We start from the raw sequence: 13379 nt of genomic DNA, 5'->3' as shown, positions 1-13379 counted from the left end.
GCTTTACACCACAGCATCTCCCTCCCCAACATGTCTGTGGCCTGTACCTATCACATACCTCTGCTCTCCTTACATGGGATTTCCGCTGCTTTCTGCTTAATGACCCACATGACTTGGAGTTACAATGGCAATCGTGACTGCCTGGATTGCTGTTGCTGAACTATATGGACATTGCATTTTATGACATTACTTAGTGATGCCAATCCCAGACCTACCTGCTATCACCCATGGACTGACTATCTGTAATCATTCTAAAATAGGGAATGAACAAAATCATGGTAACAGGGTAATGGAATACAGGTAGTTTTCATGCTTACGTCTATTACAGCATCCTCATGGTCAAGTGATCAAAATTCAGAATCTTTACAACAGTTGCAGCATCCCAGGGTCATGTGATTATCAATTTGTAATTTTCCCAACCAGCTTCTGACATGCTAAAGATAATGGGGAAAACTGGATTATCTTAATAATGCAATCCCCTAAAAAACAGCAGTAATTTGCCTAATAACTGTGACAAAAGGGTTGTAAAATCAGGTGTGACTCATTTAACCACCTTGCTCGGCAACAGAAATTCTGATCACAATTGTGGTCATAAATTGAGAACTATCTCTATACAGTAAGAGTCTATGCACAAACATGTTGGTTTTTAGTTCAGACTAAATTACAAGCTTAAAAGTTGACATGACTGATGAGATAAATTTCATAAGCATATATACACATATTCTTTATAAATAAATAATTAAGCAGTCAGATTCTTCACCTTCCACTGTAGGTCCTCTATTAAGAATAACTTTAAACAGGACATTTCATTCCAGCTCAAACATCACTCAAGTAAAATTTAGGCTTCTTTCAGATGGCCAAATTAAAAATGCTATCCATTAGTATTTCAGCCAGCAGAAAAGCATGTTACATAAATTGTGCTGCCCTGATTGCTGATCCTTAATCTCATACTGTAACAAGGTCTTAGAATGGTCCTATGCAAACTTAGTTATTACAGATCAAGTTTAAAAATGAGATTGGTAAACTCCTCCGGATTTGTTTCTTCTCCGACACAGCATCAACTCCAAGCAGGAAAAAAATTCTTCTTACTGTGGAGAGGAAGACATCTAGACAGATTTATTGGATTTGTAGAACACTTGACTCCATCATGATTAAGATGCTTAGCATGATAGATTTAGCTACCTGTCAATTGTTCTAATAATAAATGGTAAGCACTTCCCCACGGAAATCAGATTGGTGGCTACTCTGGTTTCCAAAGGCAATCAAGGTGGAGTTAGTACAAACAGACTTTAGAATCTTAAATTACTCGTTAGGCTGTCTGATGAAACCATTGTGGTAAGTCTCAATCATTACCGAGCAAACTGCTGCATTCTGCACCAGTTGTACCTTCCTAATAATCAGAACCAATATTATCTGTGAATTTTCCAAAATAAAATAATTAGGGTGGGGTGGCTGCTTAAAACCCAGCAGCTGACCCAACAGAACATGTAATACGCCCAACAGTGACTGAACCAACAACCTATACTTGGCAAAACAGTGTTCACTTTCCCTGTTAAAACCAATCCTCTGTGCATCATAGGATTAACTGGTCTCTCAAAAGTATCCTAAACTTATGTTTAGAACACAGGATTAGCACTTGTGGGTTTTTTTAAAGTGCTAAAAGTGAATGCTAAAAAGCCTGGGTGTAAGATATGAAAATGCATTTTACAAAACAAAGATTTGGGCAGATAACCTTTGTTGAAGGTCCAATATTTTCTACACCCCCAAATCAAAATGGTCACTGCCTAATCGTAATGGTAACCAAATGATCAGTGAAAAGTGCCACATCCTATTAACCACAATTATGTCAGCAAGAGAAGAGAGAAAAGTGTTTAAGAACTGAAATGGCCAAGGACACCAAACACTTGCTGCTGTCATAGGGTGGAGATCAGGTGAAGGCCATGTCAAAAGGAAAAAGTTATGTTCCTGCCACGATTGGAGTCAAATGAGAAAATGTTGATTGGATATAAACTATCTGCCCTACAATAAGGAATAATAGTGACACAATAAAACACCAGCGGCCTCTGCTACCACTTAACTCTCACACCTCCTTTAACAAGTGAAAAAAAGAGGAAAAGCCTTCTAGGCAGAGAGCTTTATTTTGTTCTCGATTTCATTAAATTCCATCTGCTTAGATCTCTTTCCTTGCAGGAAACAGGGTGGAGAAGATATGTGCCCATTGCTCTTCAAAAGCGACACTTGACCATCAAAAGCCAACGCTTTTTGGCCTTCTCCATCAGGGACCACGGGGAGGAAAGATCTGAAGGCTACAGGATCTGGTTACATACATGTATTATCAATCTATATTTATATTATCTATCTATCTATCTATCTATCTATCTATCTATCTATCTATCTATCTATCTATCTATCTATCTATCTATCATCTAATCTACCTATCCTATCCATCGTTCTACTATGAATCTGTCTGTCTGTCTATATCTATGTATCATCTATCAATCTTTCTACTATGTATCTATGGCCTCTCTATCAATCTTTCGTTTGTCTGTCTGTCTGTCTGTCAGCCTATCTCTCTATCTCTGCACTCCCAATATTATAAGAAGAGAAGGAGCCCTTCTTTCCTCCTCCAGGATTCCAAGAAAAACGGGAGGAGACGGAGGAGTCCGGGCCAAGGCCAACCGGGAACGACAGGAGAAGCCAGGCTGGTGTCGTGGGCGGCCAAAACCGGCAGCCGGGAGCAAGGGACTGGTCGAAGGAGGAGGGGAAAAAAAACCACGGAGCGTCGGCGCCATGTTATACTTCCCCCTGGCTCCCTTCTCCTGTCCTCAGCCACCAGGGCCCGGCTGTTTTCTCCCTCAGCCTACCCCCGGCTACAGCTACAGCCACACCCCGAGCCGTTATCCTTAACCTACAACGTCAAGGCGAGGCACGGCCTTCCTCTCCGCCTCCATTAAAACAAAACCAGACCGCCGCGCGCGCATACACACATACACACACAGCCAACTCACCCCTCACGACCGCCGGCCGAGCCGCACATTAAAGCCCGGGTTTTTCTCCCCCCCTCCCACCCGGTTCTCGTCACATCTCGCGGGAGCTCCGTGACATATCGGTTTCTCTCTCCCTCTTTCGCGTTGCCTTCCTTCCCTTTTCCCTCCCCCCTCCCCTTCTCTCCGGGGAGGGTGGATAGGTCAGGAGGAAACGGGGTCACGTGCCGCGCGGAGACCGGAGGGGGGGGGCGTGCAGCACAAACGGAACGGAAGAGGAAGGAGGCGCGCGCAACCGCAGGAGGGAGAGGCGGCCGCGTGGTTGTGGGGTTCCGCGTAGGCGGGGCTAGGGCCATTTCGCCGGTGCCTGGGTGGCCGGAAGCAGCCCCGTCCTTCCTTCCTGCGCTCCTCCTTTTCGCGCCTGCGCGCAGAAGAGGAAGATGTCCTTTCGAGGGGAGCCTGGGTGTTACCAAAGCGCTGGAGGGGGGCGGGTGGGACTGTTGGATTTGAAGTGCGGGAAGGCGTTAGCTGGACTCAAAAAATCACTACATTCACTGCAGCCAGGTGTCCTTTATTCCACAGGGCAGTAATATTGGTTTTGTAGTTTTTCTTGGTTTTCCTCCTGATTTTTTTTTGTAAAGCAAAGTTATAAACAATTAAACAATATTATCCTTATGAACTTTTTAGATTCCCCCCCCCCTTCACGTTTAGGCTTTTTCCCAAGAAAACATGGTCACTCTGTGTGTATATACACATATATACATGTATGCATATATGTATGGAGAGAGAGAGAGTAGAACCTCTGGTCACGATCATACATATACATACATACACACACACACACAACTATGTATTTAATATAAAATGCATTTCTGCACAGAGGTTCAACTGTTAAATCAATTATTACACAGGAAAGGGTATGTTAAGCCTGTAATTTCTGCATATTTACCTAAAGTGGAGAGCAATACCATTGTAACTTCTGAATAAATATGTACAGGCAATCCTCGATTTATTACAATTGAGCCCAAAATTTTTGTTGCTAAGCGGGACAGTAAATTTTGCCCCTTTTTGATATTTCTTGCCAGTTAAGTAAATCATTGCAGTTGTTTGGCAACGTGGTTGCTAAGTGAACCTGGCTTACCCATTGACTTTGCATGTCAGGTCGCAAAAGGCGACCATTGTGAGCCACTTGCTGAACATTCAAATTTTGATCAGGTGGCTAGGAGCATGCTACAATGGTCACAGGTGTGAAAAATGGTCATAAGTTTTTTTTTTCAGTGATGTAACTTTGAAGAGTCGTTATATGAACTGTTTTAAGTCAGTTGTATACTCCTCTTTCTGATAGGAATTATGGATGTTAGAAATCCAACAGTTCCAGAATGCAAGTAATTAACAATGGTAATTGGGACAGTAATTGGAACAGTAAAGGAAATAAGATCAAAAAAGAGCAGCTGAAACCACAAGACATGTCATTCTAAAACTCACCTGGCAGTCATAAAACGTGCCTTTTAAACCCTGATAAGCAATAGCATTCAAAACTGCTCATTGCTCCTACCTGATGGAAGGAGCAGTTGTTGAACTGAAAGCGAATCAATATTCTGCCAGGAAAAGGGCTTTGGATGACAAGATTGGAAAAAATTAAAATTGTTTCCATTTGCTAAAAAGTAGTTGTCCTTCATGTCTATATCTGCATTGACTAATCCAACTTCAAGCTTTTTGAGCATGCACAAATGTAATTTGCATGCATGATCCTCCCGACTTTCCCATTAAAAATTTCTTTCACTTGTCTTCTTTTAACACATCTGCAATTGGATTTGCTTGGCAATTCTCCATTCTTGGAATTATGATACTTTATTTTGAATATGAAATATTTGTGTTGCAAGTATGTCTGGTTTATAAGTAATGTATGAACTGATATTTTTTTACTTCAGTACGTTCTCCTTTAAATACCTCCCTCATTTTCTATTTCATTATTCAAGAGCCACAATAAGATAAATCTATCAAATGTTGTATAAAAGACATGTTAGGTTACACCCTTTATTAAATATTTCAGGTAGACTCATTTATAATCTGAAAAGCAATTTCCATATGAATACTAATTCCCAGTGGTCCATTTTTGTATTTTTTTTAAAGTGTCACACAGATTTAATTAATCCTCCCTCAATGATGATGACTCTACTGGTGCTACCCACACACCTGACAGCCATTTGCCAAAGGGCATTATTTCCAATTGTGGATATAATTTATACCCATGTAAGATAAAGCAAAGTCATATACGCAATCTGAACAGATCACATTCACAATATTATTCCACTGAGCTTCAATACCAATTTTCCAGGCATGAGCTCCCAAAAGATGAATGTCAACCTCTGGTCTCTCAATAAGACTTTGAAAAAGTCAGGTAATTAAAGGACAAACCATGGTAAGTTTAAACTTGTTACCATCTTTAATTAAGCTGCTTTGGAAGTAGCATACATTTCCATGATAAACATTTTCCAAGCTCACGTTCACAGAATCACATTGTAGTTCATTAGTGCCAACACTGGAAACAAATCTCTTCACATGGCAAACAGAATTAAGAATGCAACCATGAGACAGAAGAGACCCATGGCTTCGGACAGGGCAAATCCCAGAATAGCATAGGAGAATAGCTGCTGTTTCAGAGAAGGATTCCTAAACAGAAATACAAGATAAAAGTCACATTTGGAGAAATAGTAGAAAGCAATTTTAATTTTACAGAGTACGCATCCTTTTAAAACATATGCCCCTTTAGAGACCTCGTAGGTAATGGCAGACCAATGAGAGGATGGTTGTTGGGGTGATCACATAGCCCATGCTAATGACACCTTAAAGCTAATAAAAGAAAGATGCAGTTCATTTAAGGAGGGGGGTGACATATGCCATTTGCTAACCCACACCAATCTGAATAACAATATAGCCTCAGTATATTGTAACTATTACCTACATCAAAACTCTTTTTCCAGCCTTCAAGAGCCTTCTGAAATCATACATCTGGAAATTAGCGTCATTGGCAGCCTTAAGTGTAACTTTTGATTGCTGCCCACTGTTGAAGGGTGGTTCACACTTTTTAGTACAGCTGATTACTATTAAACCCATTCCCATCTTACAAACAGATGGTGGGATTAGCTTGCTGTAAGGTATGGCTGTCCTTCTACACGCAATTACAGCCACCCATATTTCAAGACACATCAATTTGTGATCTTAGCTGAACTGGATGTGGTGAGCCATTGCATTGCATAGTTCAGGAAGCTGGAAAACTTGGGAATTTCTTTAATGCTTATATGTCTTGATTAAGAAATCAGTTCCTCAAAAGCTATAATTCAAATCCTAGTTTAGTGAAATCAGCCATTTTAAGAAAGATTTCTTCCTATTCTTAAGTGCAAGAATCAGTCTCGAAATGGCACCAATTTCACATTCTTCAGCTAAGTAGGGATAGGCAACCTGATACCTTCCAACATCTCTGTATATTGGCACATTAGTTGAGATTATGGAATTAAGATACTAAGAATAGACTTGTTTGACTATCCTGGTCATGAAGATCCATTGTTTGGTATTATACTTTTCATGTATGTTTTAAAGGTTGGCTATCAACAGATGACTTCAAAAGTACCCTTGACTTGCTTGAAAGGACTATGACATTGATTCTGTAACTGATTGTGATGTAATATAGTAGGAAAGAAGGCATATATTCCAGAAGAATAAGAGGAATTTCAGTCCAAACATTTTGCATGAGAGAAAGAGGATGAAGATAACCCCTCACTAATAGTTCAGAGTATATTGTAGATGCAGATAGAGTTCTCAGTCGGGTAAGATTTGTCTATATGTGTGAAACAATAATGAACTCAATTTGGAATATTCACCATACGACTTGGTTTTGGGGCCTGATACAGCTACTTTTTCTCAAGCAGCCTGTTTTAATATCCTTGAGGCCCATAAATTGTATGGTGAAAACCTTATTTTTAGCTGGAAAGAAGATGGGGTCCTCTATTTCTCCAGTTATTGAATATTACTCTCTTTCTGACCACTTGTTCAGTGACCAAAATTACCATGGTGCTAAAAAAGATGACTTGTGACTGGTCCTTGTGGTCATCACAGTATTCCTATAGTGATGATCATGATTTGGATACTTAGTATATTTACAATGCTTGCAGTTCCTGCAGTCACATGATCACTATTTGATCTTCACAGTTGGTTTCGGACATGCAAAGTCAAAGGGGAAGCCAGCAGAAAGTCGCAAGTAACATCATGGTTAATCATCTATAGTGATCTGCTTAACAATAGCAGCTGGAACTGATGTCATACGTCCAGCATGGTCATATGACACTTCATTTTATGATGGAGTTGCTTAGTGTTGGAGATGCTAGTCCCAATTATGGTCAGTTAATAAGGACCATCTATATATCTCATTATTTCAAAATCCTGACATAGGTCGTATTTTATCTTCCATTGTAGCCAGAGGTGGGCTTCACATAATTTAACAACCAGTTCACCTAGTGCAGAAGTGAAAATGTGAGCGCATGTGCCTTCCGCCCGAACCGGAAGCAGCCCGCCTCTGATTGTACCTTCATTACTTTGCTATGAATACTTATTTTTCCTACAGATCATCAATGTATCCTAATGTATCTGTATGAAAGTATGAAGCTTTTTCTGAATTTTAGAGGTCACTTTTTTCAATCAAATACATTACAATTTAAACATTTATTTGCGTTTGAGCTGAGGTATCATGTTCATCTTTACAAGCTTTCCTTGTCCTTGGGATAGACTTTCCTTTCAGTTCTTTTACTTCAGAGGTATGTTTATAAACTGACCAAAGGTCATCTTAATAGGTGTTTATACCCTTTGCAACTCTCTGAAAAAGGAAATCAGGCTAATAGCTTCTTCACAAGGCTAGTAAAAATGTTAATTTAAAGAGGCTTTAGTGTCCTAGTTGCTATGGGAGCCAGTTATGATTTTGCTTGTCATTTTCATGCTTTCCTTTTTAAAAATCAAAGTAAAACCACAAATATAGAAATATATATTAATTGATATATAATGTGAACTATTATTTTGTGCAAGACTTTGAGACCGTCAATAATCATTTGCTACTCCCCCCCTTTGCTTGGCACAAACAGATAACAAAAAGGAAATTTTCATCTTCCACACATTTCCTAAAACTAGTTTAAAAAAAATAATCAGAAAATGCAAGGAACCAGAGCTGCTACCCCTTGCATAGGTGTTTTCTTTCCAGCTTATTCTGTTAGAATTCAAACAAGGCCAAGCTATTATGTCACGCAGACCTTTTAAAAAGTGTGATATATATGAATGCCTTAAAGATATTGCATTACAGGTAGTCTTTGACTTACAACCATAATTGAGTCCAAAATTTCTGTTGTTAAGTGAAACATTTGTCAGTTTTGCCCCATTTTACGACCTTTCTTGCCAGAGTTGTTAAGTGAATCACTGTAGTTGATAAGTTAGTATTCCATTTGTTAAGTGAATCTGGCTTCTCCGTTGACTTTGTCAGGTCACAAAAGGTGATCACATGACCTTGGGAAATAGCAACTCTCGTAAGTATGAACCAGCTGCCAATCATCTGAATTTTGATCATATGATCATGGGGATGCTGCAAAGGTCGTAACTGTAAAAAACGGTTCCACCACAAATGCGCGTACGACAAAAGCGTGTGTGACTAAAGTGCGCCGTCAAAACCGCGGAGACGAATGAGCGCTGAAGCGCGCCAACAGAAGCGCGCTGTAACATAACCCTAAAAATAACCCTAAACCTAACCCTAAACCTTACCTTAAATCGCGCTGTTGTCGCCGCGCTGTTGTCGCCGCGCTTTTGACATCGCGGTTTTAGCGCCGCGCTTTTGACGTTCGCGGTTAAGTCGTGCCACGGTAAAAAACATCCTTAAACCACGTCTTTTAGTACTATTGTTAACTTTGAACAGTCACTAAGTGAACTGTTCTAAGTTGAGGACTACCTGTTATCTTCCATTTCTGCATACAGATTAATGTAGAACAGTAGCTTCCACAGCACATCATGATTTCACCTAATTGACAAAGTGTGTATTAAGATGTTGGGGTGCAAGCTTAGCTCCTCCTACATTTGTGAAGCAACAGTGCAACTACAAAGGGGAAGACTATGTATGGGACACTTCTACACACATTAATCATTCCCCATTGCTGCCCATCATTTAGCCCAGAGTTTCTTGAATATCAGATAAAGAGTAGGTTACCTGGCATAACCAATGATTAGACTCCCAAAGACAGTTCCAATACCAGCACCAGAACCAGCCACTCCTACTGTGGCCGCACCTGCACCAATAAATTTGGCAGCGGTGTCAATGTCCCTGTTGAGAGCACTAGTTTGGAACTCCCTTAGTGCTAGTTGATTGCCAGCATTCTGAGAACCTGTAAGGAAAGTAGTAGTGCCCTACAAAAAACAAAGAGAAAACTCCAAGGATTAATTTCAGTGTAGTTGCCCGATATTTGTATTATAGATATAGATACATATTTTAAAAAAGCATTCTAGAAGGAAGTTAGCAACATTTTTTGAGTTAATCAAATTTAGGAAGTGTTTTTACTCTTTCTGGATTTAGCCCAAAAGCCCTACCTAAAGTAAAATCAGTAATATTAAAAATAGTCACCATCAAACCTCTGATGACGATTAATTATTTCTGCCCATATTAGTATATTAATAGCAAGACAGCTAGAATGGATAACTAGTAAAAGAACGCTGTATTTCAGCATTTGTCTTCCATTTTCCCTTTTGCTATTGGAAACAAACAAACCAGATTCTGCTTTCTGATGTGGTTTTAGAAGCAGGTACAATGCTGAGCAACCAGAAAGCATGCACAAAGTTTAAAGAATCTGGCTTGAGTAGTAGTGACATAGAGACCAGTGAGGTTATTATGAGAGAAAAACAGTACCAACCTTAACATAAAACATAAATTGGTTAGTGCTGCTCCTTAGTTTATATTCTATTCCATGTTCATTAATGAAACTAACTGGCTCAAAGCGAGTAAAATGTACTATTTAAGGGAAGGAACTGGGAGGTGGGCAGAGAAGGTGGCCTGTAAAGCAAGGTCAAATTTACAGCTTGGTACTTTACTGTGAATTATGATTACTAGCACAAGAACACATGGGCTCACCAGATAACTTAGGAAGCTACAGAATTGTTTAAGGTACCTCTCCAGTCCTGACTTCCGGCCTAGACAACATCGATGCAGAAATTGGTCTGTATAGGATCCTTGATCCAGTACGCATCTAAAGATCAGAGATTAACATAATCAAGCATCAAAACAAATTAAGCGATCTTAGACTCAAAAAACTTCAGAGCTTTTGGAATTAATTCCATTTGGGACTTCAGAATAGTCACCTCATCTATAAGGAAAGACTCATTCTAGCACCAAATCTTTAACATATTTAACCTTTAACTGATTCTAATACTTTAATTACTGAAAAAGTTGTTTTTTTGGCAAAAGTTGGTTGCCAAAAGATGTTTATATATATTTTTCAAGAAAATATTGCCACTCTGTGCATAAAGTACAATTGTCAATTACATGGAAATGTCCTGTTTATAATATGCAGATGGATGAATGGGAAAATATATCGTGAAAAAGGGTTGAAATTTAAATTAAGTTATGATCTCAGAGAAATTTTTATAAAATAATGTATCATTGGTATATGACACCAGAGAAAATTTATAGAATGTATAAAGTAATTTCAAATGTATTTTGAAAATGTGAACATTTCAGGACATTTTTCTTCATACTTGGTGGACCTACAAAAAAGCTATACATATACATACTTTGAGGAGGATTTTAATTCAGCTGAAGCCAGAGTTTTTCTTTTTAGGATTACTGTATGAAGTTAGTAAAAAAACCATGGAAGGTTATTTAAATATACAATTACTGTGGTGAGATTATATTACATACATAGAGTTGGAGAGAGTCAACATTATCCACTATGGAGGAATGGTTGCTGGAAGTTGGCAGATTTTGCTGAAATGGATTTCATTGATAAAATACATTTTCTAAATTTATTGGCAATTGGAAGCTACTTCATTTGTGTGAGAATGAAAAAAATGAACTTGTGATTTGTGGCTTTGATGGTTAGACAGATTTGCTTATCTAATATGATATAATTTTATAGAGAGGTTAAAATATATTTGTACTTATGACTTGTATGAATAGCAGAAGCCATTTTTACAACTTTCTTTACAACTTTTCTTCAATTCCTCTTCTTGCATTTATTTTTCTTCGACCTTTTCTTCTTCTTCTTTATATTAGTTTGTGATATATATAAACATCTATCCATCCATCCATCTATCTATCCACAAATTATATGGGAATGTTCGTATAATTTTATCAGCAATAGAAAAATAATTTACACTTCCCACTTAAGGAACATTTAACTTGTTTCTAGGTGACACCCCACCCCTATGATTTCCTGTTGGTCTCCCATCCACATACTAAACCTGTTGTACTCCACTCAACTTTCAACCAAAGTGTACAATCTAAACTACTGTTTGACTGTGAAGATGCATCAACAATTGACTTCTGTCAAGCATGTGAGAAGTCTAATTGCCTGTTGAAATGCCTTTTGGCATAACTTATCTCTTTTAAACAAATACATCACTCCTGGGAAAATATAGAAGTGTTTTAGTCAGAACACAATGAAAAACTATTTGGGCTGTCTGTCAAAATATGTGTCAAAAGCTGTACCAGAATTTCAAGCAGACTAAATCCCAGAATACTTTGGTTATTCCAGATGATTCCTGAAACAAAATTTACAGGGTCTTACAGAGCAAGTAGAACACAACTGGTGTCTCTAAACCCTTGCAATGACCTTTGGGCCTTCCTTTCCTTACTTGTTCAGGTGCTTGTCTTTATCCCATTCTCTCCTCTCAGGTCACGTCTGTCTAGATTAGTACATAAATGAACCCCACTAAAATGTTTGCTCCCTCTGCCAGAATCCTCTGTACCTTCCTTGAAGGATTTCTTTCATCTTGGCTTCTAACTCCCTCTAAAATGTCAAAGCAGTTGTATGTTTTAAGGCTTTCAGTTGATCAGGTTTAAGAAACAACCATAAAAGAAATCCAGTATTTTTGTACCGCACTGACTGCCTCCTACTATCTAAAATTCAATCCTAACAGCCTTCCCCATATGGTGCCCTTGAGGTGTGTTGGATTACAAATAATCTATGACTTGCATTGTCACCCACCAGTGGCTGAGAATAAAAGAAACGGTTTGCCAATCCATCGAAAAGACACCCAAATGGGAGAAACCACCCTTAGGAAAAGACTACTACAAGATTACTACACGTGATGACCTTCAAACGTTCTTAGCATTACCCAGCCCTAAAACCATTTGCATTAAAGACAGCCCCGGTTCTCCTCTCTCCAGAGCTCTGTCACACTGGGATCCAAGCAGAGAAACTCCGATTATTTTACACAGCCCCATCGTTGCAGGGCAAACCCCTCCCCCATTTTCTCTCCCCAGGCAGGTTTTCTCCCCCTCCCCAATTTCCCACAACAGCCCCTTCCAAACCCCAAGTCCACTTCCGACAAGCGGCCTGTCAATTTCAGGGAAGGCCTTAATGAATGAATGAATGGGAAGCAAGCGGGCCCGGCCGCCTCGGCCTGCTTGGTGTCCTTGGGCCTCTTAAGGTCACGCGGATTTCCACGTCGGCCTTTTTCCAAAATCAGTTCGGTGATCTCGCAAGCCGGGATTTATATCCCCGCACGGCCTTGGATCCGTCCCCCCCCCCCCCTCGCAAGAATGCATGCACGGCGGCGGGGAGGTTAAAAGGGGCAAAAGGGACGGCTGGGCCTCTAGCCCGCCTTGCCTCTCCCTGTCTTCCCCTCCGATCCTCGCCCGCAAAACCTCTTTCCCCGTTTCCGGGAGGTCAAATCCGAAGGGTAACGGCGACCCAAGGAGAGCCACGCAGGCTGCAAAGGCTTTTTTTTAAAGCCTCGCCCTGCTTGCAACTCACCAATGCGGGGGAGCCGGCGGCGAGCTTGATGCAGGCGAACATGATGGCTGCTGCTAAGGTTGCGCTGCTGGGGAGAGCGGGAGCTCTGCAGCTCCTAAAGGATCCGGGGGACCTGGTCGCTCGCTAGGGGGAAGGAGAAGAAAAGAGAACTTTAGGAGCCGGTACAGAGCGCTTCCACGGCGGGCTGGGAACTATGGCGCCCCCGATGGAGACGGATCCGCGGACACCCCGGCCCGGATCACTCACGGGATGGTAGCAGCAGCAGCGGCGCCGGCGGCTTTCCGCCTAAGCGAAGTACGGCTGTAGAGGTCGAAAGGACCGCACGCTCTTTGCGCAGGCGCAGTAGCCGGAGGACGGAGAGGTTTGGGGGAGAGGGAGGAGAAACACTTGCGGAGGG

At 40.5% G+C, this 13379-nt stretch overlaps 2 protein-coding genes across 6 annotated transcripts in view; both read right to left on the bottom strand.

Annotated features, from left to right (window-relative positions):
• ATF2 (activating transcription factor 2) overlaps window positions 1–3204 on the bottom strand; it is a 50725-nt gene extending 47521 nt beyond the window's left edge. For 3 of the 5 annotated variants that reach the window (XM_087708787.1, XM_087708797.1, XM_087708824.1), the window contains exons 1-2: window positions 3009–3201; window positions 318–434 (exon numbers count right to left, since the gene is read on the bottom strand). The gene's annotated coding sequence lies outside the window, so the exon portion shown is untranslated. Of the gene's footprint in view, window positions 1–317; window positions 435–3008 lie in introns of all 5 variants that reach the window. The other 2 variants (XM_087708809.1, XM_087708777.1) reach the window with 2 other exon arrangements.
• Window positions 3205–5407: 2203 nt separating this feature from the next.
• ATP5MC3 (ATP synthase membrane subunit c locus 3) lies at window positions 5408–13370 on the bottom strand. Its single transcript, XM_014066187.2, has 5 exons — window positions 13229–13370; window positions 12983–13105; window positions 10175–10252; window positions 9223–9419; window positions 5408–5657 (listed from the first exon to the last, which is right to left on the bottom strand). The coding sequence occupies exons 2-5, from the start codon at window positions 13022–13024 to the stop codon at window positions 5543–5545; spliced, it is 432 nt and encodes a 143-aa protein (XP_013921662.2). The 5' UTR covers window positions 13025–13105; window positions 13229–13370; the 3' UTR covers window positions 5408–5542.
• Between the last annotated feature and the right edge of the window lie 9 nt (window positions 13371–13379).

Source organism: Thamnophis sirtalis, unplaced genomic scaffold (assembly GCF_051295495.1).
Source record: "Thamnophis sirtalis isolate CommonGarterSnake01/CBP01778 unplaced genomic scaffold, rThaSir2_p1.2 scaffold_1, whole genome shotgun sequence".
In the NCBI taxonomy this organism is placed as follows: domain Eukaryota; kingdom Metazoa; phylum Chordata; class Lepidosauria; order Squamata; family Natricidae; genus Thamnophis; species Thamnophis sirtalis.
Note: the sequence above shows the minus strand (reverse complement) of the source record. Positions and strands in the feature narration are given on the sequence as shown.